Source organism: Apium graveolens, chromosome 8, assembly GCF_009905375.1.
Source record: "Apium graveolens cultivar Ventura chromosome 8, ASM990537v1, whole genome shotgun sequence".
Lineage (NCBI taxonomy): Eukaryota > Viridiplantae > Streptophyta > Magnoliopsida > Apiales > Apiaceae > Apium > Apium graveolens.
Genome location: NC_133654.1, coordinates 239,062,704 through 239,088,540, shown reverse-complemented (window position 1 = coordinate 239,088,540; position 25,837 = coordinate 239,062,704). Strand labels below are relative to the sequence as shown.

Below are 25,837 nucleotides of genomic sequence, written 5' to 3'. Positions count from 1 at the left end.
AATTAGCACCCCTCCTTCTAGCGCCAATTTGTTGACGGAGGAATCTGGTAACAACAAAGATTGAGGTTTCTCGCCGGAACTAAGATCTGTGACGGTGGTTCTTTGCCGGAAACTTAAGCGGTGTGTGGTTGATTGTGGTTGTTTTAGGCTGAGATTGATCAGAGTAAGTGGTGGCTCTCTTATCAGCTCTCAACTTCTTACCCTCTCAATGTGCCTACGTACCCTTTATATAGGGATCAAGCCTGACGTAGTTCTCATAGAACAAGAAGTCTAATGAGTTTAGACTTCTTACTCCTAAACCCAGTAGAAGCCCATCTGATATCCATCTTCCGCTAGCTTTAGGAATGTCCCACTATGAGGCCCAACCGCGAAGGCCCAAGGCTCATCCGTAATCGTAGGACTTCACGGATAGTGCATCTCCCTGCGCAAGGATAACACTCCGCTACAGCTATCTCCCTTGATTTATGAACGCAGGTATAGCCACGGTTCACCCCAAATGCCAGACGCGTCCCTGTCCTCCGAATGAGGATAACCCACCAGATAGCAGGACAGGTGATCCCAAGCTCTTGGGTGCAAAGTGCAGGATGACTCCAAAGTTCTCCAACGAGGACACCCGTTGAATACAAGAACAGAGCTCCCAAAGTACACACCAAAGTAAACCCCACATCCCCAATGAGGACACCCGTTGAATACAGGAGGAGGCCTTCAATCATCAGGCATACCCCTGGAGGTCTTCAAGCTTTTCACGGGCATCCCCCTCCTTGACCGTCTCAAGGAGGGAATTCTTCAAAGAGTACCTGCAACAAATACATTAGTAAAAATAACCTCCATTGCTCCCCTCCATACAAGATTTTCCCTGAAGTCCCCATTGAGAGCACAAAGATCAATCACAGGACGCGTCCTAACCTCTTGGGTGCGCCCTTCCATTCATAAATCCAACCCTGTTTCCTCACCAATCGTTCCTCATAGCGTGCCAAAGCTACAGGACGCGTTTTAGTGGAGACAAGCGCGTCCTCCATCTTCCAATGCCACAAGATCACATTTACCAAATAATTTTCCCTATGTTGACGCGTCTACCACAAGTGGGCGCGTCCTGGTCCAAGCTTCGCTATTACCAATCAATAGAGTATCAAATCAAATATAGGCGCGTCCTACAAGCCAGGACGCGTCCTCAACTCTGTACCGGGTTTGACCGTATATAAGCCGCATTTGAACCGAGTCAATCCAATGCCAAATTTCGGATATAACAGTAAAATTTGCTGAACCTTTAAGGGGTTGTGCTCCAATGGTGTTAGCTATAATGGTTAGCTATATTTCAAATATAGTATTTTAGTATTATTTCAAATTCCAACGGCTATATTTTAACGGCTATATTTTATAACGGTCATATTTTAGATGTTATAAATAGATGACAAAACTGAAAGCTAGCCAGAACACAATTTCGAGACACAACTCAAATTCAATCCCACTTCTAAACCATTCATTTGTAATGAATAACACCACACGAATGACTCTTGATATTATGCAATCCGAAGAAGAAGAACATGAAGCAAGAATTAGAATGAGTGCTGCTTACTTTCATCATCGACGACAAATATTGAATTCTATCTCGCATCATGGTGGTTCCACTATGAATCATCGTGTAGTTGATCGAAATAGAGAAGAAGGTTATGAAAGACTATATCGTGATTATTAAACTACTACACCTACATACACAGAAACACAGTTTCGTCGACATTTCGGATGCGACGATCACAATTTTTACGAATTGAAGAAGTAGTTACAGCTCACGATAATTATTTTACGCAACGAATTGATGTTGTGGGAGTTCGTGGATTATCATATCTTCAGAAAGTGACAGCTGCACTTAGGATGTTTGCATACGGAACGGCAGCTGATGCTATCGATGATTACGTTCGAATCGGTGAGAGTACAGCAATAGAGAGTCTAAGAAAATTTGTTAAAGCAACCGTTGAAGTGTTTGGAGCTGAATATTTGAGAAGACCAAATCCTGCAGATGTGTCTCGAATATTAAATGAAAATGAACGATGAGGCTTTCCTAGGATGTTTGGTAGTATTGATTGTATGCACTGGAAGTGGAAAAATTATCCAACTGCTTGGCAATGTATGTATACCGGTCATGTTCATGAACCAACTATTATATTAGAAGCAATAGCTTCAAAAGATTTGTGGATTTGGCATGCTTTTTTTGGACTATCGGGATCGTTAAATGATATTAATGTGTTAGATAGATCTCATCTATTTGAAGATTTGGCAGAAGGTCGCGGACCTGAAGTGAGGTATACCATCAATGGTCATGAATATAACATGGGATATTATCTTGCTGATGGTATATATCCTTCTTGGCCAACATTTGTCAAAACTATTTCAAAACCTCTAGGTAACAAAAAAAATATTTTGCAACCGCACAAGAATCTGTAAGAAAAGATGTTGAGCGAGCTTTTGGAGTTTTACAATCTCGGTTTGCAATGGTACGTGGACTATCACGATTTTGGGATGTGCACACAATGAAATATATCATGACAGCTTGCATCATCTTGCACAACATGATCATCGAAGACGAAAGGGAATTACATATGGAGGAAGAACACTTTGATACAGATGTTGCAATACCAACTGTTACTCCAAATCGTAGTCGTTCAAGTACCCTCAGGGAATTCATACAGGTGCATAAACAAATTCGAGACAAACAAGCTCATTTTCAGTTACAGAATGATCTCGTGGAACATCTTTGGCAGATGCATGGCGGTGACATGAACTAAATATTTATTTGTGATGTAATTTATTTTATGTGTTTTTTTAAATGTTTTATGTAATTTCTTTTTAAATGTTTTTTTATGTAATCTCTCCATCAATGTTTTATGTATCTCTCCCATTTGTAAAATAATGTCAAAATAAGTCTAACACATAAACTTCACATATAAAACAAATTAAAGTTTAATACATAACAGTTGCAAAATATAGTCAAGTACACATAAATATTACAATATATTTCTAATGATTTTAGCTTTGAGCGCACCGTAATATTTTTTTGATCTGGTAGCATCTTACTTGTGTCTACTGCCATGATAGATGCTTCTTAAACTTGTCTTTCTCGTTCCTCCTTCTGTCTTTCTCGTTCCTCCTTCTGTTTTTCCATGTCCTCCTTCGCTAAGCAGAGCTGTAACTCGTCCTTCTGTAACTACATCATTTTCTGTTGCAACTGCAAGCTTCTGTTAACTGCTTCACTTCTTGAAGAAGCAATGGCTACTGCATCTTTTTGCATTATTTTCAGAAGTTCCAGGCTTTTCTCGTCCATTGCTTCATTTGCTGATCTTTTTAACTTTTTTGCAGCTTTCCTTCCTATTGGACGTTCCATCATTTTATCGGATTCTAGACTAGGAATTTGACTGTCAACTGATTGGGAAGAAGCATGTATGTCCTTAGCTGACTTCTTTTTGAAGCAAGCTTGAAACTTTGGAGCAAATCGTAGTGCATTCCAATGACGCATGAACATAAATTTTTCATTCATTACACTTTCGTAATGCTCAAATGCTTGGTCTATCTACATTACAACAAGTAGAGGAGAACTATTTCAGTGACACAAAGCATAAAGATAATATACAAAATTTGAGCATTTGACATCAAGTCAGTTTCATCCTCTCTGTAGATTACCAACTGATCTGATTACCAAAGTCAGTTTATCCCACTGTTCTGAAACCAATTACAGTTAATTTGAATACTTAACTAGTGATTTTTTGTAATTAGCTTCTGTTTTAGTGTCATGTAATGAATTTATAAGCTCATTAGAAATCATTATATGTACGTGCAAAATGATCAGCTTAGCTATCATGACTTGACAGAGAATTTGATCAATGATCATAACAAATGGAACTAAGGTAGTATATATAATGCTAATGATAACAATGTTTAGCTGTTATTAGCCAATAATGTTAATGCTTACACATCTAGTTACTTACCTAGATTTCTTAATGCAGAGTTCCAAAATCTGTTATAGCAGGGTGATGTTTATGCAATAATTGATTACTAATCACCACTATGTATCCCGTGCTACATACTTCTATGGAGGACCTGACTCTGTGAGGTAATTGCTCAAGGGGGATTTGTAAATACATATTCATTCTACCTCTTTCTAGTATACAATGAGTGTTTTCAAAAATACGAAACACTATCCATTTTTCTGCATGATTTCAACATAACTATCAACCAGGGAGATCTCAACATATAAATTAACCGTGAACCAAGACCACCCAACAAATCGATAAAGTTATGGAGAGCAGTGACATGTTATCAGTTATATGCAGATTCCAGAAGAAGACATGATTAAATAAGATCACAATACCTCTCATATATGTAAAACATACGAACTAAATAATAGAACTTTGGTATAATCTATATGAGTTATGGAACACATTAATCTGACCAAGTTAAGAAGCTTTTAGCATTTGACTAGAACAGGAACTACACACAGCCTATGATCAGGGCTGTCTCCAGGATTTCGGAGGCCCTAGTATTTTGGAACCAAAATCTAAAATTTGATGAACTAAAATCACATGCAAAATTTGCAGTAGTCAAAATAATTCTTAACTAATAAACAAAGTATAAAAATAGTTCAAGTTAAAGCTAAGAAGTTATTATTCTTCTTGCTTTTGAATGTGAAAAATCTCTAATTAAATCACCAAAATTCAATTTAGCCAACATTTGCTTCTCAACAGACAACATAGCTAAGCCATTCAATCTCTATTGTGACATAGTTGATCGAAGATAATTCTTTATCAACTTCAGCTTAGAGAAACTTCTTTCTGGCAGTAGCTACTGTAACCGGTATAGTCAATATGATCCTGTAAGTAACCCATGTATTAGGAAAAGTAACATGCATTTGCTTGATATAATCTAGCACTTCAATCAGATTAGTTAAGTTTCCTGGTAATGATTTTCTCAACAGCTGCAACTCTAAAAATAATTCAAGTCCATCTATATCTGAGTCGTCCCCATCTTTCAAATAAGTCTCAAGTGCAACACAAGCATTCTTCATGCTTTCATCCTCCATTTTTCTCAACCAGCTCAAGTTAAATAAATACCCAAAAATATCATCATATTTTTTAAAGTGCTCAAATCTTGTGTTGAGCGAAGATAGAGTTGTATCAACAATGTGTAAAAAGTAATTAACATGAAAAAAATCTTCAGCAACTTGAATTGGTTCATCACTTGTACTCTCATCAATGAACCTCTTTTTTCTGCGTACACGAGTTTCACGAAAAGTTGGTTCCACCCCCATTTCTAGAACAATCTTTACAACTTCATCTTTTGCATTTTCGAAACCATTGTTCCTGTACTCTTCAAAAAAATGTATGAGACCTTGTAATAGAGTAATACATGAATCAATATTCATATCCTTACTTTGGAGAATTTTACTAACTTTATTCACTTTTTGTAGAATCTCAAACCAAATAACCATGCCAACAAGAAAATCAAAATTTTGAAGATCAAAATTAACTAAAGAACTTGCATCACTTGTGGTGGTGGCATCAACACTATGTTCAACTAGATGGAGTAATGCATCTCTTATTTGTGGAACTTGGAATCTTATTGCCTTGACGCTAGAAATACGAATTTCCCACCGTGTATCCGACCATAACTTTAATGTAAGCCCATTCCCATTTTTATCCTTCACATAAGATTTAAGAACCTCCCATCGTTTTATAGAACCAGAAAATAATTTATAAATTCGTTGTACCACTCCAAAAAAAGATTTAGCTTGAATAGAACTCATTTCCATATCACAAAGTGCAAGATTAAGAGAGTGACAACCACATGGAGAGTAAAATACCCTAGGATACTCTCTTAACACCCTACCACTTACACCTTTGTATTGTCTTTTCATATTTGAACCATTGTTGTAGCCCTGCCCTCACATATTAGTGAGATCAAGTTTCAAATCTCTAAGAGAATCTTTAAGTTGAATGAATAGTGCATCTCCAGTTGTTTCACTAACTTTCACAAATTCGATAAAAAATTCTTCCACTGAAACTGGAATAGTAGAAATATCAACACATCTTATTATAAGACTCATTTATTCTTCATGACTAATGTCAGGAGTACATTCAAGAATAATAGAATAATATTTAGCTCCCTTCACAATAGAAATAATTTTTTTTCTTGAGTTTAGTGGCGAACAGAAGTATTAGTTCGTTTTGAATGTTATGGCCAAGATAATAAACACGACGTATCACTTTCTTTTGAATACGCCTGGGGTGCTTTTCCATTATTGGGTCAAACTCAGCAATCATTCGAATTATACTTAAAAATTTTCCACTATTATCATCATCGAGTTTTTCACTCCTCCCACGAAAAGCCAAATTACTACTAGCAAGAGTTTTAATAACACACATTATTCTCTTCAAAACTTCACCCCGATATTTTTTTTCTTCATCTATGACTTTTTGATTATAAGAATCAATTGTCAACTTTTTTTCAACCTTGTTTCTAACTCCGTCCAATCTGTCAAACTATTTAAATGATTGTTACTCTTTTCATGCTCATCTAGCCTAGAGTAGATATTTTTCCAATCATTATATCTCATAGTTGTTGTTGTTAAAGGACTTGATACAACCTTATCCCTTTTAAATAACACACAACAAAACAAAACACCTTATCTATCTTCCGAGAGTACACAAGCCGTGACCTATCAAGTTTTTCTCCATTCAGTAAAGATCGGGTGTAGTGTTTGTTACTAAAACTCCTATTTTGTTCATTAATAGGATATGCTTCATCCAAAACTCTTACTGGACCCTTTTCTACCAAAAAATCAATCTTTCTTTGTGACATATTCTTCTCCCAATTCCCCGGATCAATCAAATCACTTAAATTTTCATCCATAGAAATATCAGGCAAAACATCAACATTCACGTTATTCAAATTTTCAGCCAAATGTTCATCAGCAGTTATATCATTCAAATTTCCATCCACAAAATTCTCAGGCAAATTAGTATCAACATTCAAGTCATTGATATTTTCATCCACTAAATTCTCAGGCAAATTATCATTAACAGTGACATTCTCCCTTGAATTACCCGATATATTAATAGGTTTCACATTCATAGATCCTTGTAAAGATTGTGTGAGTTTGTCTTGTCTCTCTTTTTTATTTCTCTTAAAACATCCTGAATCGTGCTTCCTTTTACCCGTCATTATGCTAACACCTGTAATATACTACAAAGAAGCAAAAATATGTAGTATCTAGTATAGTAAATTAGTTTTGAATTTAAAATACCAAAGTATAAAAGAATTGAAGAGATCACTATATATTACCTTTGCTGCTCTTGTTGGTTCTATATTTGCTCAATTGAGCGTATTAGATTTTCTACCTTTTTGGTTATATTAAAGACTTAAAGTGATTTAAAATATTGTAAAACATTATACTAATTTATTGGGCTATTATCTTTCTTTATTGTATTGAATGGGCCTAAAGTTAAAGTACTGTCCAGATTTCTAAACTGGTGTATACGAGAGAAGAATAGATATTATTTTAATAATTTTTTTGAATATAACTAATAATTAATAATTATAAATATTAATACTACATGTATGTATATATATTGCAGACCCCTATATTATTGGAGGCCATAGGCAAATAACTGGGGAAACTCCCCGTAAAGCCGAATCTGCCTATGATTCAAATTAATGTACTATGAGCCTCAACTCCCTTTCACAAAACCTCAAAGAATCCAACTTCAAATGTGAGATAATGCAACAGGAGCAAGAGACCTAACGCCCGGTCACTTACAAAAACAAACACCTAGACAAGCATATTTCTTTTATTATACAGAGGGAAGCATATTTCATTAATCCTACAAAGGTCTGGATTCCAAAACAAGACGCATGCTAATCGGGATTTAAATGGTCCAACAGCAGAACATATAAAAAGCATCATATATTTACGACAGAAACGAATCAAATAGAATAGCAGCTAAAACCAACAATCAAAAACTTATAATTCATATACAAGTAGCAATTGCATTCTAAATAAGACCAGAGGCATCGAGTCTACACCACATTCCGACTGTCTCACTTTATTTTTTTTCCCTAATCATGTGACACCAAACAAATTCACACCTAGTTCTCAAATCAAAACACCAAAACAACTCAGAAGTATAGAATACAATTCCTTATTTTGCTCAGTTAAGCCACTTTGATTTTTTGAAAGAAACTCATTATAGGAACCAATAAATTTGGCCACTTTTTCATTGATTGTACACCAGCGATTACACAACGAATTTGTCGTTCGATCACTTGCAAGACCTTCTTTATTTTCATTATAATACCTCCAAATCCTATCCCAATAACACGAATGAGTTTGATTATTCCCTTGAATCGGATCCATACTAATATTTAACCAAGCAGAATTTACAACATATCCTCTTCGATCAAGAAATTCTTCGAACTTCTTCCCTTTTTCGATTTTACAGCTTCTTCTTGGTTTTGGCTTTGGGTTTGTGGGGGTGGTTGAGAAAATACGAATTTCTCGAATGAACCATCGTTCAGTAAAGATGTGAATGAACCATCCATATTCTATCAAAAGAGTACACAAGATATTGAGGAATTAAAAAAATGTCCACAAATTCCCCAATTTCTAAGAACTAGAACCCTAGTTATATATATGTGTGTGTGTACAACTAACAGATAACGATAAATCAAATGATAGATAGAAGAATCCAATAACCCTAATTGAAGAAAAATTAACAAATTAAATTTGAAACATACCTCTGTAGGAGAAAATGATAGCGCGCGGAAAAGAAAGATGAAGTTGCGGGAGATGGAGAATTAAGCAGGAGATGAGGTGGATTGAGATAGACAAGGAATAGATAATCAATAGATTAGAAGAAGAATAGAGAATATGTATAATTTTAACTAACAAGTCTGCAACATTGGAGTGGATAAAAATTTGAAGAATAGCTAAATAACTGCCACGTAAGCAACTGTAGCTAAGAGCTCTCCTGTGTTAGAGATGCTCTGACACTGTTAAAGTTAAGTGGGAAAGATGTGTCAATGCATGGATATCACAGCTCAAGAAAGAATAGACACCATCCATTTCAACATTAAGAGGCACAAGCTATGATCTGGAACAATATGAAGCATTAACATAAACAGTTCAAACAACTATGCAAGAATACAAAGAATCATGTCTTGTTAAATAGAATAAAATTTTCTGTACATTAAGATCAAACTCTTCAAAAGAAAAAAAAAGATACTAAATTGAAATTGTGTTATTACAGTTAGAGAGATTCTTCCGGTTTGCAAATACCCACAGATTTATCAAGAAACATGTCAAAGATTTGCATCCACCACAACCCCTAAAATATGCTTCTTCTCACTTCATCCTACCTATCGCTGTAAAAGAAATTGCATGTAAAAGTGCATCACCATCAGCTGACTGTCATCTTCTAAGTAACTCAACAGTTATATTTAAACTTTGAACTACACAGGCTGAACAACTTATCCATCAGCAAATGGAGTAAACAACCTCTGCTATTTGATAGTACAACAGGAGTTTATTCAGCTGCAATGCAGCCATGTACACCACGGGAAACTTCATATCATTCACATAGCATGAACTGGGGTACAACTACACGGGAAGGTTATCTAAGGGATAGCCATCGAAGTCAAAATCATTTTCAACTGTTACAATTCCTTCCTGCTGCTATATAATAGAAAAAATAGAGATCAGCAACAGGTGGAACTTCTTAATCAAGAAGTACATGTAACTTCTAAAAACTAGGACAGAGAATAGGACAAGAAACTTACATGCTTCAGAAGTGCAGACATGAGGTCTTCTTGATCATATTGGTCAGGTAATATATTATTATAAAAACTTCCTTCAAGCATTTCAGCCTTGACTCTTGGTGACGTGTCGGTAAAATAAGCATTAAGCTGCTGACCAATGTTTGGCACATTTCTGTGTCCAATCTCTTCCACTCCCGAGAAGATTCCTTTTCCAAAAGATGAGCTACTGCTGTGGCCGCTAGATGAAAAACCTTGTTGAAGTAATACTGATGGCAAAACAGAAGAGTTCCTGCTCTGCTCAATTGCATCTCTAGATAAAAAGGTTTGTTGAACTAAAGTTGATTGTGAGACATCAAGGTTTCCTCGCATATTTGCCTGTTGTGAAGTGTCGAAGGCCAATCCAGAATTCTGTAAATTCCAATCTTGAGATTTGTGCTGCTGCTGCTGTTGTTGCGCGGTAAATACATCATAGTTTGAACCCCCTTGCGGCCCTTTTATTTGCATTGAAGTCTCTTCTCGCGGTATAACTTTAGAAGCCAAAGATGAAATTCCAGAATTACCCCTGAGAGGAAAGCTATTCCTCGACAGATCGGTAGTGTGCTGTGCTGAGAAACCTGCCACTGGAGAGGTTTGAGAGACTTGATTGTATACAGGCCGTGTCAAAACTCTACTCGTCCCATTTGATACAACAGGTTGCCCAATAGATGATGGAAGCCTTGAAACATAACTACCATTAATGTCATTTTGTATCTGAGATCTTGACTGCGGTTGAGCCATCTGCATCATCAGAGAATTACCCTGGCTTCCATGGGAGCCGACTTGCATATTAATCCCAAATGAATTTGCAGCTTGATGAAAATTAGCAAGTTGCTTTGGTTCCATATTTGTTGGGATGCCGTGGAGGAAATTCACTTGCTTACTATTGCTCATGTGTTGCTGTTGCCCCTCTCCAAAACGTAACTTTGGAGTTTCAAAGCTAAAGAGGTTTCTTTGATCGAGTGGTGAAACAACCGATTTTGTGGAGGACCTTCCAAATGCTGCTGCTTGAAGTGCTGCCAGATTTTGTGCTGGGAGTTGACCACTGGCAGCATACGCTTGAAGTTCAAGATCATTGAATGAAGATATGGACCCATATGTTGCTTCTGGGTTTCCCATGAAAGAACCATTGAGTGCATTCTGGTGCTGTCCACTTAATCTTCTAAGATAAAGGCGATACTTCTGCAAAAAATGACTATTGTCATGAGGACCTTCTAAATAATGGTGAGGAAATAAGGTTTGGATTGCATGAATAACAATGAACATTTAGAAGAACCAAAGAAATACTACATTCTCAACTCTCAACTCCTTCAATCAATAAAAAGCTCTCGTGAAGATATCTTCAAAGAGAAGAAAAATTTACCTGGAGGTGACTGGCTACATTCTCTCTGGTGAGTCCAGGCACATTCATCAACTCTAGAATTTTCTTTGGAACAGCCTCTGCATTTGCAGAAGTCAATATATAAGGAAACAAACAAAGAAATATTGGATCAATGAACACAAACAATTTTCGCAATGGGATTCTTACATTTGACCTTTTAAAGTTCAGATTGTGAAATTTTAGCATTCGGATTGACACGAGTCCTGTTACTTTACTCAAAAAAGCCCTAGTTGTTTAAAACTATAAACATGGTACTGAGTTTTGTGAAGGAACTACTACTAAGAAGCACAAGTAACATTTCAATAAGTAATTTATTGTAAAAGAAACAGGATGAATGACTTGCCATAAGTATAGCAAATCTGATGTGCATATTCCGACATTTAATGATATATGATATATTCAGTCACTTTTTTTCCAAACAAGTAAACTTCACATAAAAAATGCTTACCTAACCCCAGAACGATACATTTAAAGAAATATATAGAAAAGGGCATTGTCATTCTTAATATGCATAGATGCTTCATTCCAGTTGGGAAAAAAATGGCTGCTCTACATAATTGGCATGCTATGTCTGTGAATTTAATAATAAAAATTACAAAAAAAGATACTAAAAATCTAAAAATTAAAATGAATTATTGTCTGTTGAGTTTTCTTCTTCCCATACTTACACCCAAATCCATTCTGTAACAACTCTTAAGACGTAATTGTGTATGATTTTTAGATTTTTGTTAAATCATGTTGTATATGATTTATGTCTTTTAGGAGACACATTAACCAAGTTTGAATTCAAGTATGGTTCTTCATTAAATCATATTAGGACGATTCTTTATCGTCTTTATTATGAAACAAGGTAGAGATTAATATATAGAAAGCAGTAATGCAAAAGAGAAAAATATATATATTTTTCCTAGTCAGTAGGGGTGTGGACGTGTGGTGAAGCTTATTCCAAGAAACAAGTAATTGTTTTTTGAAAAAACATACCTAAATACGTACCTTTTTGGGAGGTGAGTACTTGTTTTATCGAAATAAGCCAAAACAACCCCCCCCCCCCCGCGTACCTAGCCTCATAATGCTGCAACCTAGAATTTCGTTATCAGGATGCAATTACACGTACCCTTATAGTTATGCTCATCCAGCTTTGAAGTAAACCTCTTCCTTTTAGCTCATACAAATGCCAAAAACCCGGACTATCTTTATGGTGGGCTTCCCATCTAGACCTATCTTCAATTTTTTTTATTAATGCGGACTCAAATGCAATTGACTAAACTTTTGTACCTTGGTGCTACTTGCTTATATGCGGGTTCAAAATCTGTTCACCGGATGCTATCACTTTCAGGTTCTAGGATTTGATAGAGGCGATGGTATAAAACATGAGATACATCAAAGAGTCATGAAGATGTAAAGGTTACACTTGGAGATTAAAAGAGGACTTCCTTTCATGGATCACATAGTAGTGAGAGGGGAAGTAGATTGTGGTTGGACTTTAACACATGTTTTTCTCCAACCTTTTGTATATATGTATAAAGAATGCCAAAAAACAAAGAACTTTGTATTTGTTCTTGTTTGTCAATTTCCACGGTTTCATGTGTCAGCTTTGATACCTGCACTTGATTGGAAGTGTGCAACATCGATAAGTGTCCAGGTGTCAGACTCGGCCATAGTTTAAAAAATTTCATTAATTTATTTTTCAAGTGTCAAGTGTCCGATACGGGTACTCCAGGAAAAATGAAGAGCCCAGATAACATAGTGTGCCAGCTGGCTACATAAGATGTGTCTATATTGGTCTTCAATTGATTGGATGAAGGTGAAACAGTAACTTGATTGAAGATATTGAACATCTCAGTTCATTTACTTAACTATTTTAGAAAGAGGGAAGGAAAGCAGATCTAGAGGAAGGAAAACTACCTTTATTTTAACTCCCAGAATGGGATGAAAGGGAAGTAAAGTTAGATAAAAACTTTTGGAATTATTTACGACTTTATATACAATCTTACTGATTTTTTTCATGTTCAATCCAGATCCCCTATACTTCCTCTTTTTATAATTATTAAAACTCAGGAGCACACTAGTGAGAAGATTTCAGTTGATGACTTCCTTTACTTCCCACTTGTTTCGTTCTTACAGAAATAGGTTTTCTTTTCCAAAATATATTAGGTATCCATCCCTAATAAGCTCGGGAACAAGGTGTCAATAAATGGAAAACCGTAAAGAAAAAGGTCTAACTATTATTCTTACTTGACGATCTTTATATGTAACAATTGCATATGAAGAAATTTGATACACAATTAAACTAAGTAAAATCTATGTTTTTGTACCTATTATCCTCTCAAATTAACTACAGGTTCAAGCATTTGTTCATCCTCATGAAAACAAACTAAGCCCTATATATGAAAGAATCTATCTGTGCTACAGAACTTCAAGGAATTTCTTAAATCCGGCCCACCTGCCATAGGACTAATATCTTAAAAAACTTACGACATTGCCATACAGGAATAACCTCGTGATGAATTACTTACTAAAATATCATATGTGATACAGAATGGGTCATTTTAGTTATATTTAGCAACCTAATAAAGTTCTGAAGCAATCCTGCCAGCAAAGAACTATTACATGAACATAAAGTGTACCATGAATCTTGATATAGAAAAAAAAACGAAGATAGTTCTTACTGTCGATTCCAAGTTGATTAGCGGCTGCGACAAACTGTTGGTGAAGCTCAACTGACCAGACAACACGTGGTTTCTTTAATGATGATGTGTCATCATCTCTATCTTCTGCGTCTTCTTCTTCATCCTTTTTTCTCTTTGAGTTTCTCCAACTGCCTTCATTTGCCGACGAGAGGTAATCAGCATCGTCAGGCAGCTGTTGCTGCAATTTCCCATCTTCCACACTTCCGGATTGCTCAATGTCCTTCCACACATGTTTCCTTTTGCGTACTACATGCTGCCATATGTTCTTTAATGCCTCGAGACGAACCGGTTTGATTAGGTAATCACATGCACCATGAGTTACACCTTTCATTACAACATTCTTGCTATCGTCTGCTGACATCACTGTTCGAGTAATTATACAGATTGGTCAGAGAAATTAAAAAAAAAATAGTCTATTTGTTAAGTTAATAGACCAAAAATTCCAGCAAAAAGGTAATATGCTGCTTACTGATAACTGGGAGGTCCATCTCCAGTCCAATGTACTCAAGAAGCTTGAACCCATCCATGTCAGGCATGTGAACGTCACTTAAAACAATATCAAATCCATTTCTGTTCTCCCTCAGTAGGGACAAGGCGATCTCAGCTCGATTGCATTTTGTCGCTGAAAACCATAGTAAGTAATAACCACATAAATAACTGTATGTACAGGGATTTCTCACAACAGTGACATATCAATAAATGCCTCTAGATTTATAAAGTTTCCACTCATAGTAAGGGGAGTAAAGCTATCTCTGTACCAAAAAACCATACAGAGAAATAGGCAAGTACTCAAAATTATACACAATATTTCACACAGAGATAGAAACCAGAATTGACTTCACATCCAGTTTCTAAGTTCGTATAAAATCAAAGTCCAAAGGCTTAAGCAACAATATTACATCCAAATCCCTATGATTTCCTAGTCAATTGCCTAAACTAGACTACTAATCTCACAAGCAAAACATTAATAGCAACATAAAAAGTCCAAAATAACAATTAAACCAAAAATAATCAAACACAGGAGGACCAAACACTAGAAATCCAATAAAGCTCTGACCTTTACCAACCCAAACAACTAAACTAACAAAATCCTAAATTAATTCAACTCCAAATCAAAACTAACACGTGCATACATAAACAAAACAACCAAATAAATAAAAATAAATATGTGTATGTGTGTGATTTATACCTTCATAATGGCAAGTCCTGAGCATTTTTTCCAAGATCATAAGACAAGTAGGATCATCATCAACAACAAGTACCCGAAGACCCGCAGGAAACTGTTGGGTCGACCCATGAGAACTTGAACTTGGCATCGACCCAGATTTAACACCCAGATTCATTTTTTTCTAAAATTCAACTCAAGAACACATCTTCAACTAAAATTAAACCCAACCTACTTCAAGAAAACACAAAACTAGCAATACCCAGATTTTAGTTTTGACTAAAAGAGCTAAACAGCATAAAATCATAAATTTGAGATGTATAGATACATGTGGGGTGTATGTTTATGTGGGTGTGTAAGATCGAAGACAAGGGGGTTGTGTAAGTGAAAGAGTTGAATTTGAGTTTAGTTTGTTTAGTTGAGTTGATATCTGAATTTATGTTGTTGATAAAAAAATTTCTTGAAATTGTAAGTTGAGTTGATTATTTTAGTTGTAAGAATGTGGGACCAGTGGGTCTTCCCATTGAGTATGGATCCAGCTCACTTGCGAGCTTCACAATCTTCACGCCAGCTCAAATTATATCATGGAGTATTCATTTAACTATGAAAAAATAATCTAAGAGCATTTCATAGGTGATACTAGCAATAAGTCAGCTATAATTCAAAAAATATAGATAATACCTAAAAAAAACTTCAAAATACCTGTTAGGTATAGTTTTAGATGTTGGCAGAGGCGGAACCACATGGGGGCTGGGCGTCCTCTTATTTATAGGTAAAGTTGAAAATTTTGCTTTTTTTTTGATTTTTTTTGTTCATCTAAATTTTTATTAAATATTATATATTCTTATGTATATTTTTAAATATACCTTATTTTGATCATTCAAAATTAATTGTAAATATTAATTTTGATAAATAAATGCATAATTAAAAGTTTCTATCATTTTTATTAACGTAAAAAATGCAAATAATGATGAATATTTAGTTTATGTCAATTTTCAAATAAAAAATTTGTGATATCACTGAAAATTGGTAAATTTAGTGGTATTGTTATTAATAAAACAAATATATATTTAATAATTATTTTATTAATTTTTTTAATAAAAAAATTGTCGCAAATTTGCCCCTCCTACAGTTATTTTCTGGTTCCGCCACTGGATGTCGGTAAACAAGCACACTAGATTTGTTGATTCCCGACTTTATTTCCCTCCTCCCGCTTTAACCAAGGACAATTAAATATATATATACTTGTTTATCACACATATATATATTATTTTTATGTAATGTGAAGTGTGAAATTATTTTATGAAAAACCATAAAAAAATTCATTGTTAACCAAATTTAATTAAATACTTATATAATAATTTTAATATATATAATATAAGTTTAAAATTATTATTAAACTAATATAATAATAAAATTAGTTAAATATTTTATAATATATAAACATAAATTTTTTAACTAATTCTTCTAATGTTTATATTATAAAAATAATATTCTTAAATATATTTTAATTAATTTAATATTTTAGTTTCACTTGTATTCACTAAAAAAATAATGAAATTGTTATTAATAATTTTCTTCACAACTATATATGTTAAAAGTAATCAATTATATTTGTTGAAATTTGAAAATAATAATAAAACTTTTTTTAAATATAACTAATCATTTTATTTAATGTCACTAAAGTATAATTGATTACGGATTAAACAAATTTTACATATATGTATTTTGTACTAGCTAATCTAATTACATTCGTTCCAGGGGTTACATTATTTCCCAACAGCTTTGTGAGGACCGAGGAGGCAGTTACACCCAGGTTACTCTTACAGGCATGGTTATCGTATCGATTTCGGAAATGTAAAATTAATAAATTGGACTAATTTAAAAATTAATAAATAATTAAATTTTAAATTTATTAATAATAACTTTCAAATCTCAACTTTATTAAAAATTTGATTCCGCAGTGACTTACGATGTATAATTTGCTTTTTCTGTTGTTAATTTTAGATTTTTATTTCTTAGTTTTGGTTTTATGTCAGAATAATTGCATGTGTCTAAACTAGATATATAAAATGAAAGAGGGTAAATCACAAAAAAGATCATATAACTTCATTCGTTTTTAATAGACATACTCGCATACCTAAACTAATTTGGAAGAGAATTAGCACAACAATTCATAATGGAGACCTTGTACTCAAATCTGCATTAAATATGCCTCTACTTGAAATCAAATTTAAGATATTGAGATGGTAAAACTCTAAAATCCCAAGTTTAAAATGGTAAGTTTTTAAATACATGTCTCTAACAGGTTGGGTTAGCTAGTGGGTCAAGTAAGTTCATATTTACATATAACAATCATTTTATTTCACTAAATTACTAAATAGGAGGATTTGGTTTGTAGACTTTTTAATTTTTAATTTTTGCTTGGTGGTTTCCAGACTTTCTAATATTTTATATTTGCTAAGTGGTTTTTAGACATTCTCTCCATTTTAAATAATGTGTAAATTTCATTAATTTTAAAATTAGATTAAATGAACACTAGGAGGGCACATGATTGTACGTTGTAACTAGAACCATGTTACCAACTTGTCGCCTCAGGAGTCCTCTTCCTAGGTATGTTAATAGCAGATGATTATTTATGTATTACATAATTTTGTAAGTATAACCGACATTGCCTAATTCTGAGTCTCTGACTTTCTAGCATCATTTAAGCTTAATTACCTCTTCATAACTCCTGGTGGCGGGGCTGCTCCCAGTCCGGATTGCGCCGAGTTCGGCTAATCAGGACTAAGTTGGTTGTCCTTGTCCGGAGTTGAGCTTTTCTTGCCCCCCAGTCCGGATTGCGCTGAGTTCGGGGAATCAGGACTAAGGTGGTTGTCCTTGTCAGGAGTCGAACTTTTCTCTCTTTTTTTTTGCCCCCAGTCCGGATTGCGACGAGCTCTGCGAATCAGGACTAAGGTGGTTGTCCTTGTCAGGAGTTGAGTTTTTCTTGGCCCCCAGTCCGGATTGCGCCGAGTTCGGCTAATCAGGACTAAGTTGGTTGTCCTTGTCAGGAGTTGAGCTTTTCTTGCCTCCCAGTCCGGATTGCGCTGAGTTCGGCTAATCAGGATTAAGGTGGTTGTCCTTGTCAGGAGTTGAGCTTTTTTTGGCCCCCAGTCCGGATTGCGCCGAGTTCGGCTAATCAGGACTAAGTTGGTTGTCCTTGTCAGGAGTTGAGCTTTTCTTGCCCTCCAGTCCGGATTGCGCTGAGTTCGGCTAATCAGGACTAAGGTGGTTGTCATGTCAGGAGTTGAGGTTTTCTTTCCCCCCAGTCCGGATTGCTGAGTGCGAAGGAGTCCGGACTTGGAAGTTGAAACGGTTTTGGGGGTTTTCCCCCCAATTATTTGAATTATTACAGCTGTAAGGATATGGAGAGACGTGCCGTAATAATTACTCTTTAATAATTACTACTTATGATGGGTGGCTGGGATCGTGCCACGTGGCGTGGCTGTTAAGTTTTTCACTGCCTCTATAAAAGGAGGCCCTGCCCTCCTTTCTTGTTTTTTATCTTTCTTCATCTTTTCTCTCACTTTTTCTGTTTTCTCTGAGTCTTGTTCTTTGTTGCTCTTTCCGTCGCCGCCGCTTATTACAGGAGTTTGTGGTGGTTCTTTGCTGTTTCTTGGTCGTCCCCAATCTCTCCGTTATCTCTACTTTGTAAGTTTTTTCCCCTGCTTTTCTGCTTTTTGTTCCATTCTTTTAGTTTGCTGCTGTATTGAATTCTTTCTTTGTGCTATTGTGTTCGGTTTTTGTTGGATGTTCTTGTATATATATGTGTATATATGTGTGTTTTTGTTTATATTTTGGTGTTTGATTCTGTTTTGATAGTGTTTCTGGAAATAGGGTTTTCTTTTAGGGTCCGGACTTGGATACCTAGTCCGGACTCAATGGGTAGGATTTGTAGTTTGTAATTGGTTGGTGTTTTTGTGTTTCTGTGTCGTTTGAGTTCGGAGTAGTAGGCTAGTTTTGGTTGCTTGGCTTCGGGGTTTTTACAGTTCGGAGCGCCTGCTTAGCTTTGGGTTTATGTTTTGCTTTGGATTGGGTCTCCGGACTGTCTGTTTTTGACTTGTAATAAAATTGATAATAGGGTAGTCCGGACCATCTAGCATTGAAGATAAATAAACTGTAGGGTTTTTGTAAGCCCCCCAAATCCGGGGTCAGAGGATTTGGTCGTCACTATAAAACCTCAATCCAAATCAACCTGTTTAATCAATAAATAAATGCCAGCGGAAGATATTTAGCATAAATGACCCCAAACTAATCCAAGATCTTTTAAGGTTACAGTTCTAGAAACAAGAATTCCAAAATTTCACAAATAATTTTTCTCTTTCTTTTGACACTCTTTTCAATAAATTCCAACGCACAATTAAACCCACTAGTATAACTTCGAAATGAAGTATACTAGGCCCAAATAAAATACACAACTATAATATAATATAATATAAACAACTTTATACAATAGAACTTACACTAGCCCGCAAACCCTGGACCAACCACCTTCCAAAAGCTTCTTCTTTGCTTCCTCGAATTACGCAGCTAAACAGCGCAAGCTAATCCTCACTGGAGGTTAAATTTAAAAACAGGCAAGTATGAGCGGAAGAAATGCTCAGTAAGTTCATTATAGTAAATATAGGGTCGTTTGATATAAAACCGACATCTGCATTAGAGCAGAACATTTAAAATCATAATTGATGAACCAGAAAACTCTTCTTAATATTTTCAAGCGAAAGGCTTCAGCAATACTTTGAATCTTGATAAGAATCAAAATCGTAAAACAGTGTTTACGGAAATATCGTAAACCACAATAACATGAGACAATGATTATGGATTGAATCATAAACTTTATTCAAAACCGAACTCTTCAAATTAATACTTACTTTGCTATCATATCAAATTAGATATCAATACGAACTCTGATGCTCACAACACCCATACTAAAGTCAACATCAGTCATCTATACTAATACCACCTTTGATATTTAACAACAAACTAAGTATTCTCAAAATCAGAAACTGAATCAAAGCCACAATTCACTTTTAATCCAAAACAGAATCAATACTTTTAATCCAAAACAGAATCAATACTTTTAATCCAAAATAGAATCCGTTGATAAATCATTATTTTATGAATATCAGAAATGATATGATAATTTAGATTAGGATCATTCTCCGACGGACATGCTGATTAGCCCGTGTGATAGCACAAGGTCATGATTCTTAGAAACGTGACCCCAAAAACACGAGTACTCAAATATAAGGCAATACTCGCCTGTGGCAAAATGGTGTCATAATGTTTCATATGGCACTTAAAAATAGCCCTCCGCTGGACCGTCCGTCCCGGTCACTTACGCAATTATGATCCAATCTTAAAACCTTTTATTGAAATGGGGTCATAATAATTGACACCCGAAATAATTTTATTCCTCCAATTCTTGGGTAGGAATATTCGCAACCAAATCACTTTTCTCAAAATCCACAACATTTATAAATCCGATAATTGGATAAGTAAAATCACTTGACTATTCTTAACATAGAACAGCAGACGAGTATTTGCATAACAGAATTATTTAATTCAGCGATATGTAAAACATTTATCGATTCTAAACTGAGAATAGGGAAAGCAATACTTGCATCAAAAGATTTAAAATAAATATCACTTGAACAATAAGTGATGATAGGGATACTTGCATAATATGATTTGAAATAAACGTCACTTGAACGATAAGTGAAGTCAGGGATACTTGCCTTTGAGATTTAGCAGTTAGTCACACTCGCAAACACGCATCTATTCTGACATTCTGTCTCAAAGCATTACCGTCTTTCTTCTACTAATTCTTTGGTCTACTGCTCATGCAGTGCTGCAACCTAATATTCCACACTGTTCAACTCTAATCCTCATCCATGCCCTCTGGTTTTGATCGTCTTAAAAGACCCGCATTCTCATATCGTGATTTTGGTACCAATAGAACGGCCTTGAAACAAGGATCAATATGGTATGCAGAACGTTTGATTTGGTTTCCTAGAACTCCCAGAATCATCAAATCTTTGTTCTTGAAGAAATTTTACCCCCACAAATATTCTTGAATATTCTTTTTGTTTTCTGATTTTTTTTTATGAATTTAATGAATAAAATAAAAATAATACAGCTATTTATATTTACGGAATATTGGATCGTTCTGGATTGTTTTGGATCGTTAAATTAGTTGTTTAGCCGCTAAGTAACTACAATAACGATACAATTCAATACCAGAATTGGATAATTATCAAAACCGGGCTTTTTATAAAACACCATATACGAAAATAACGTAAAAATATCCCGTCTTTCGAGATTACGGGTTTTATTGATTACCGAAATAACTATCGTATCGAAAATATTACGCCGGGCCACGCACGGGTCAAACCGTAATCCGGATCGAAAAAGTCAAAACACGGAAAATGTCCGGAATTACCAGATTAGGTTAGGAAGGAGTTTTCAGAAGAGTTTCGGGTTGTAAAAACGCAAAAACGGTTGAAGTCGGATGATTCCCGGCTTTATAAAATAATTTTTGTAATTATTCAGAAAATAATTAATAATACATAAATCATTATAAAATCATATAACAGTCCAAAAATTACCAGAAAAATATCATAATTATCTATATTTTATTCTGGACATATAAAAATTCAAATATTCAAATAATGTCACATATAAACATCCAAACATCAATTCTACTTATCATATAATTCACTAAAATTCACATAAAATCACATAAATAATTCCAAATAATTATAAAAATAATTTCTAAAAATATGGGATATTACAGTTTTAGACTAACCTTTGTCACTTGTTTTAGGTTTATGGTCCGGACTAAAGCTCTTGCCAAGGCCTGCATAACTTGTTATCCGGGGCCATCTAGTTCAGATTCTGAGTCTTCTGCTGATTCTGAACGGGTTGAGATGGGGAAGAGGGCTTCCACTTCGGACTCTGAGGCAATAACGAAGCTTACAGTTGCTAAAATATCTTCAAGAAAGGTACCCTGCAGTCCGGAGGGTTTGTGGGTGGAGAATTTGAGTTATTTTATTACTAAGAGCGAGGAGATAGAAAATAGCTTTTATTTTAGGAGCATTAGGTCCGGATACGCTAGGCAGCAGAACGCTGATCCGGGGCCTTATGATAGGGAGGCGTTTGATAGGAAATTTACTGATAGCATAGTGTCTAAGGAGCACTATGAACTCAAGGATGAGTACGCTGCCCTAGATCATGCGGCTCAGGATTCTGCGGTCCGGGCTGCCTTTCAGTTGGACCCCCGGGTCGAGTGGAGGTGGCCGACTCCGGAAGAGAGGGCTCATCATAGACCGGCTGATGGGTTTATTCCGGTGTGGCTGGAGCATCTTCGGTTCGGGTGGAATCCACATTGGCATATGTTTTTGAAGCATCTGTGCAAATATGTGTACAAGCTCTCTCCGATGCAGATTACGCCTAATGGTATAAAGTGGATGACCTGGTTTATTGCTACTTGCAATCAGTTCAAGGTTCAGCCCACGTTCAAGCTATGGCATCATATCTTTCATTTGGTCCGGTCTAGTCAGTTCCCCTTATATGAACTTCGGTTTCGGGCTCCGGAGTGCGGCTATGGTGGTTCCTACAGACCTGTCATCCAACAATCTTCGCTGAAGTATTGGAATGGGGAGTTGATCATGCTCCGGGGGTTAGACTTGCACTACTTACCCCACATTGCTTCAGAAGGGGTTCATACTCGTTTCCGCAGAGATGTGCTCCGGGGCGATGCTATGCGTTTAATGTTTACATTTTGTGAGTCTCTGGGTTTCCAAATGACCCGAGACACTTTTATGAATCATAGGACTATGTATAGATTAGGCTGTAAGTAGTTTTGCTTTTTATCCGGACCTCTCATATGTTTCTTAGCTGCTTGCGTTCGCTTTATTTGTTTGTTGGTTTTGACTTGTGTTTTTTCTTTGTTTCTTGCAGGTTTGCCACATTACAATCCGGACATGTCGTCCTCCATATACAGTGATGCTTTGAAAGGTCTGGGCAAGGCTTTCAAGTTGCCCAAGAAGAACGCTGCTGCTGGGTCCGGATCTAATGCCTCGGCTGAGGAGGGATCCCAGAGCAATACGGTTCTGTATCCGGAACCTGAAGTTCATGTGAACCAATCTACTCCGGAGCACAATGTTGAGCTTGATATCGGAAATGAGTTTGATAATCTTGAGGATCTTGGGCCTAATGGGGAGGTTCCGGGTGCTGATTCTGGACGGAGGAGAAAGAGGCTCCGGACTCTTGGGTCAAAACCTCCCCGGGCTGAAAATTTTGAAGCTGGCTCTGGGTCCGGGGCTGGTAAAGGAAAAGTCGTGGATGAAGAGGGTCCGAATGAAGGTGGTCCAGGGCTGGAGGAGAAAGTGGCTCGCTTCATGGCTGGGATTCCTACTCAAACTGAGTGGAGGAGGATGAATGAGTCCGGATTCGACGCCACTATGAAGGAGTGTTCCCGGATCTGGGGTCAGGTACTTCTGCTTTCTGTTATTTCTTGTTGCTTTGATTTGCCTTAGAATATTTTTTTAAGTATCTCTGTTTTTTGCAGCTTGGTGGGTATATGGCCGGTTCAGCCTCTCTTGCATATAATGAGCTCAAAGGCTACCTGGCTATTGTTGCCGATAAGGATGCTGAGATTATCCAGCTTCGGGATCAGATAATTGTGAAAGACAATTCTTTGTCCAGACTGAATAAGCACCTGAATGAAGTAACCATCCGGGCGGAGAATGCTGAAAAGGAGGTTTCTGACTTGAAATCAGAGTTAGCTGAGCTCCGGAGACAGATGTCTGCCGTGCGTCCGGAGTCTGAAGTTGTTGCTGAATTTAAAAGGTCTGAGGAGTACGATAGAGCCTTTGCCAATGCTGGTGCTCCGGAGATAGCTCGCTGCTGGGTTATTGCTGAAAGGCATATCAAGACCAATCCGGAGGCCGATTGGGATAGCTTCGTCTCCGAGTTTATTAAAGCTAAGGAAGATATTGAGCTTGGATTAGGGGAACCGGAGCCATTTGACGGCCCCTGTCCCAGCTTCCTTCCTTCCAGTGCTCCGGGATCTTGACTTTATTTTTTATGAACTTTCTATTTGCTAAAGAATTTTGATACATTTGATTCTATAATATTCGTACTTTGCTCCGGGCTCGTTTGAGTCCGGTGAGTCTCTAATATTTGCTTTCCTCGCTGTTATTTTACTCTGTTTCTGTAGTTTGTTTTTGACTTAGAATATTTTTCCAAGTAGAATTTATTGCTCTAGTCCTGACTAACCTTCTTGTCCGGACTAGTAGAGGCCTTTTAGTTAGAAAATTAATTCTAAGTAAAAGTTGGTTGCTCTAGTCCTGACTAATAGCTTGTCCGGACTAGTGATTGCTTTAAGTTAGAAAATTAATTCTAAGTAAAAATTGGCTGCTCTAGTCCTGACTAATAGCTTGTCCGGACTAGTGGTTGCTTTAAGTTAGAAAATTAATTCCAAAAAAAAATTGGTTGTTCTAGTCCTGACTAATAGCTTGTCTGGACTAGTGGTTGCTTTTAGTTGAAAAATTGATTCTAAGTAAAAATTGGCCGCTCTAGTCCTGACTAATAGTTTGTCCGGACTAGTGGTTGCTTTTGAAAAATATGCAAGTTAAAGAAAAAGCTTCTCATTGATCATTCATACAAGATAGAAGGAGTAACAGATTGGTTGCTTGCCATATTGGCTACAAGTTTTTTGGTTGCTTTATTTGCTTTACTACTGGTAGAATTTCCTTAGCCTTAGTTCATGCCAAGTGTTTGGGACTTCTGAGCCATCCATGTTCAGGAGCTTGTAGGTTCCTGGCCTGAGGACTTCTTTGATTTTGTATGGTCCTTCCCATTTGGGCATTAACTTCCTGGTATTTGTGGGATCTGATGCTTCGGTGTCTCGAAGGACTAAGTCTCCAACTTGGAAGTTTTTGACTCTTGACTTCTTACTGAAGTGCTCTCTTGTTTTCTCCTTGTATTTTTTCATCCTTTCTACGGCCTGGTCCCGGACCTCATCAATTAGTTCCATGTTCGTTTTGAGTCCTTCATTTGCTTCTTCTTCAAAGTTTATTGCTCTGTGGGAAAGAGAGCCCACTTCAATAGGCAACATTGCTTCTGTTCCATAGGCTAGTTTGAATGGAGTTTCTCCGGTGCTTGTCCTTGGGCTTGTCCTGTAGGACCAAAGTACGCTTGGTAGTTCTTCTGGCCACTTGCTTTTGCTTTCTTTGAGTCTTTTCTCGATACCTCGGAGCAGAATTCTGTTGGTTACTTCTACTTGGCCATTTCCTTGGGGATATGCCACTGATAATTTTTTGTGCTTGATCCCGCGCTCTTGGAGGTAGGAATCGAACTCTGATCCGATGAATTGGGGCCCATTGTTTGATACTAGGAATCGTGGTATCCTGAAGCTCATCAAAATGTTATCCATAAACTTTATGCAGTCTTGCTGATTGATTGTCCTCATTGCTTTTGCTTCAACCCATTTTTTCATGTAGTCAATAGAGAATAGTAGGTACCTGAGGTCTCCTTTTGCTCGAGAAAAGGGTCCCATAATATCAATACCCCAAACAACGAAGGGGATAGGTGACATGACTGAGGATGGTAGGACTGGGCTTATCCTGGACACATTACTGAAGAGCTGGCATTCCTTGCACTTCTTGACGAATTCTATTGCATCCTGATGAATGGTTGGCCAGTAGTAGCCTT

At 36.4% G+C, this 25,837-nt stretch overlaps 3 protein-coding genes across 4 annotated transcripts; 2 read left to right on the top strand and 1 right to left on the bottom strand.

The window, feature by feature from the left end:
• Nucleotides 1-1,507: 1,507 nt before the first annotated feature.
• Nucleotides 1,508-2,052, top strand: LOC141680471 (uncharacterized). The gene is made up of 2 exons (XM_074486691.1): nucleotides 1,508-1,667; nucleotides 1,727-2,052. The coding sequence occupies exons 1-2, from the start codon at nucleotides 1,508-1,510 to the stop codon at nucleotides 2,050-2,052; spliced, it is 486 nt and encodes a 161-aa protein (XP_074342792.1).
• A 12-nt stretch (nucleotides 2,053-2,064) lies between these two features.
• Nucleotides 2,065-2,783, top strand: LOC141680469 (uncharacterized). The gene is made up of 2 exons (XM_074486690.1): nucleotides 2,065-2,401; nucleotides 2,548-2,783. Exons 1-2 carry the CDS (start codon nucleotides 2,065-2,067, stop codon nucleotides 2,781-2,783), a joined length of 573 nt encoding a protein of 190 aa, XP_074342791.1.
• Nucleotides 2,784-9,191: 6,408 nt separating this feature from the next.
• Nucleotides 9,192-15,688, bottom strand: LOC141677286 (two-component response regulator ARR2-like). Of its 2 annotated transcripts, none has more exons than XM_074483144.1 (6): nucleotides 15,101-15,688; nucleotides 14,381-14,533; nucleotides 13,891-14,274; nucleotides 11,204-11,280; nucleotides 9,826-11,022; nucleotides 9,192-9,718 (listed from the first exon to the last, which is right to left on the bottom strand). In XM_074483144.1, the coding sequence occupies exons 1-6, from the start codon at nucleotides 15,252-15,254 to the stop codon at nucleotides 9,647-9,649; spliced, it is 2,037 nt and encodes a 678-aa protein (XP_074339245.1). In that variant the 5' UTR covers nucleotides 15,255-15,688; the 3' UTR covers nucleotides 9,192-9,646. The 2 variants fall into 2 exon arrangements, with proteins under 2 accessions (XP_074339245.1, XP_074339244.1); XM_074483143.1 differs by having other exon boundaries at nucleotides 9,192-9,721; nucleotides 15,101-15,680.
• Between the last annotated feature and the right edge of the window lie 10,149 nt (nucleotides 15,689-25,837).

Coding starts and splice junctions, on each gene's coding strand:
- LOC141680471 (XM_074486691.1), top strand. CDS start 1,508: ATGACTCTTGATATTATGCAATCCGAAGAAGAAGAACATGAAGCAAGA. Junction 1,668..1,726: donor TGATCGAAATAGAGAAGAAG/GTTATGAAAGAC, acceptor ACAGAAACACAG/TTTCGTCGACATTTCGGATG.
- LOC141680469 (XM_074486690.1), top strand. CDS start 2,065: ATGTTTGGTAGTATTGATTGTATGCACTGGAAGTGGAAAAATTATCCA. Junction 2,402..2,547: donor AACTATTTCAAAACCTCTAG/GTAACAAAAAAA, acceptor ATATCATGACAG/CTTGCATCATCTTGCACAAC.
- LOC141677286 (XM_074483143.1), bottom strand. CDS start 15,254: ATGAATCTGGGTGTTAAATCTGGGTCGATGCCAAGTTCAAGTTCTCAT. Junction 14,275..14,380: donor GATGGACCTCCCAGTTATCA/GTAAGCAGCATA, acceptor TTACTCGAACAG/TGATGTCAGCAGACGATAGC. Junction 9,722..9,825: donor TGTCTGCACTTCTGAAGCAT/GTAAGTTTCTTG, acceptor TCTATTATATAG/CAGCAGGAAGGAATTGTAAC.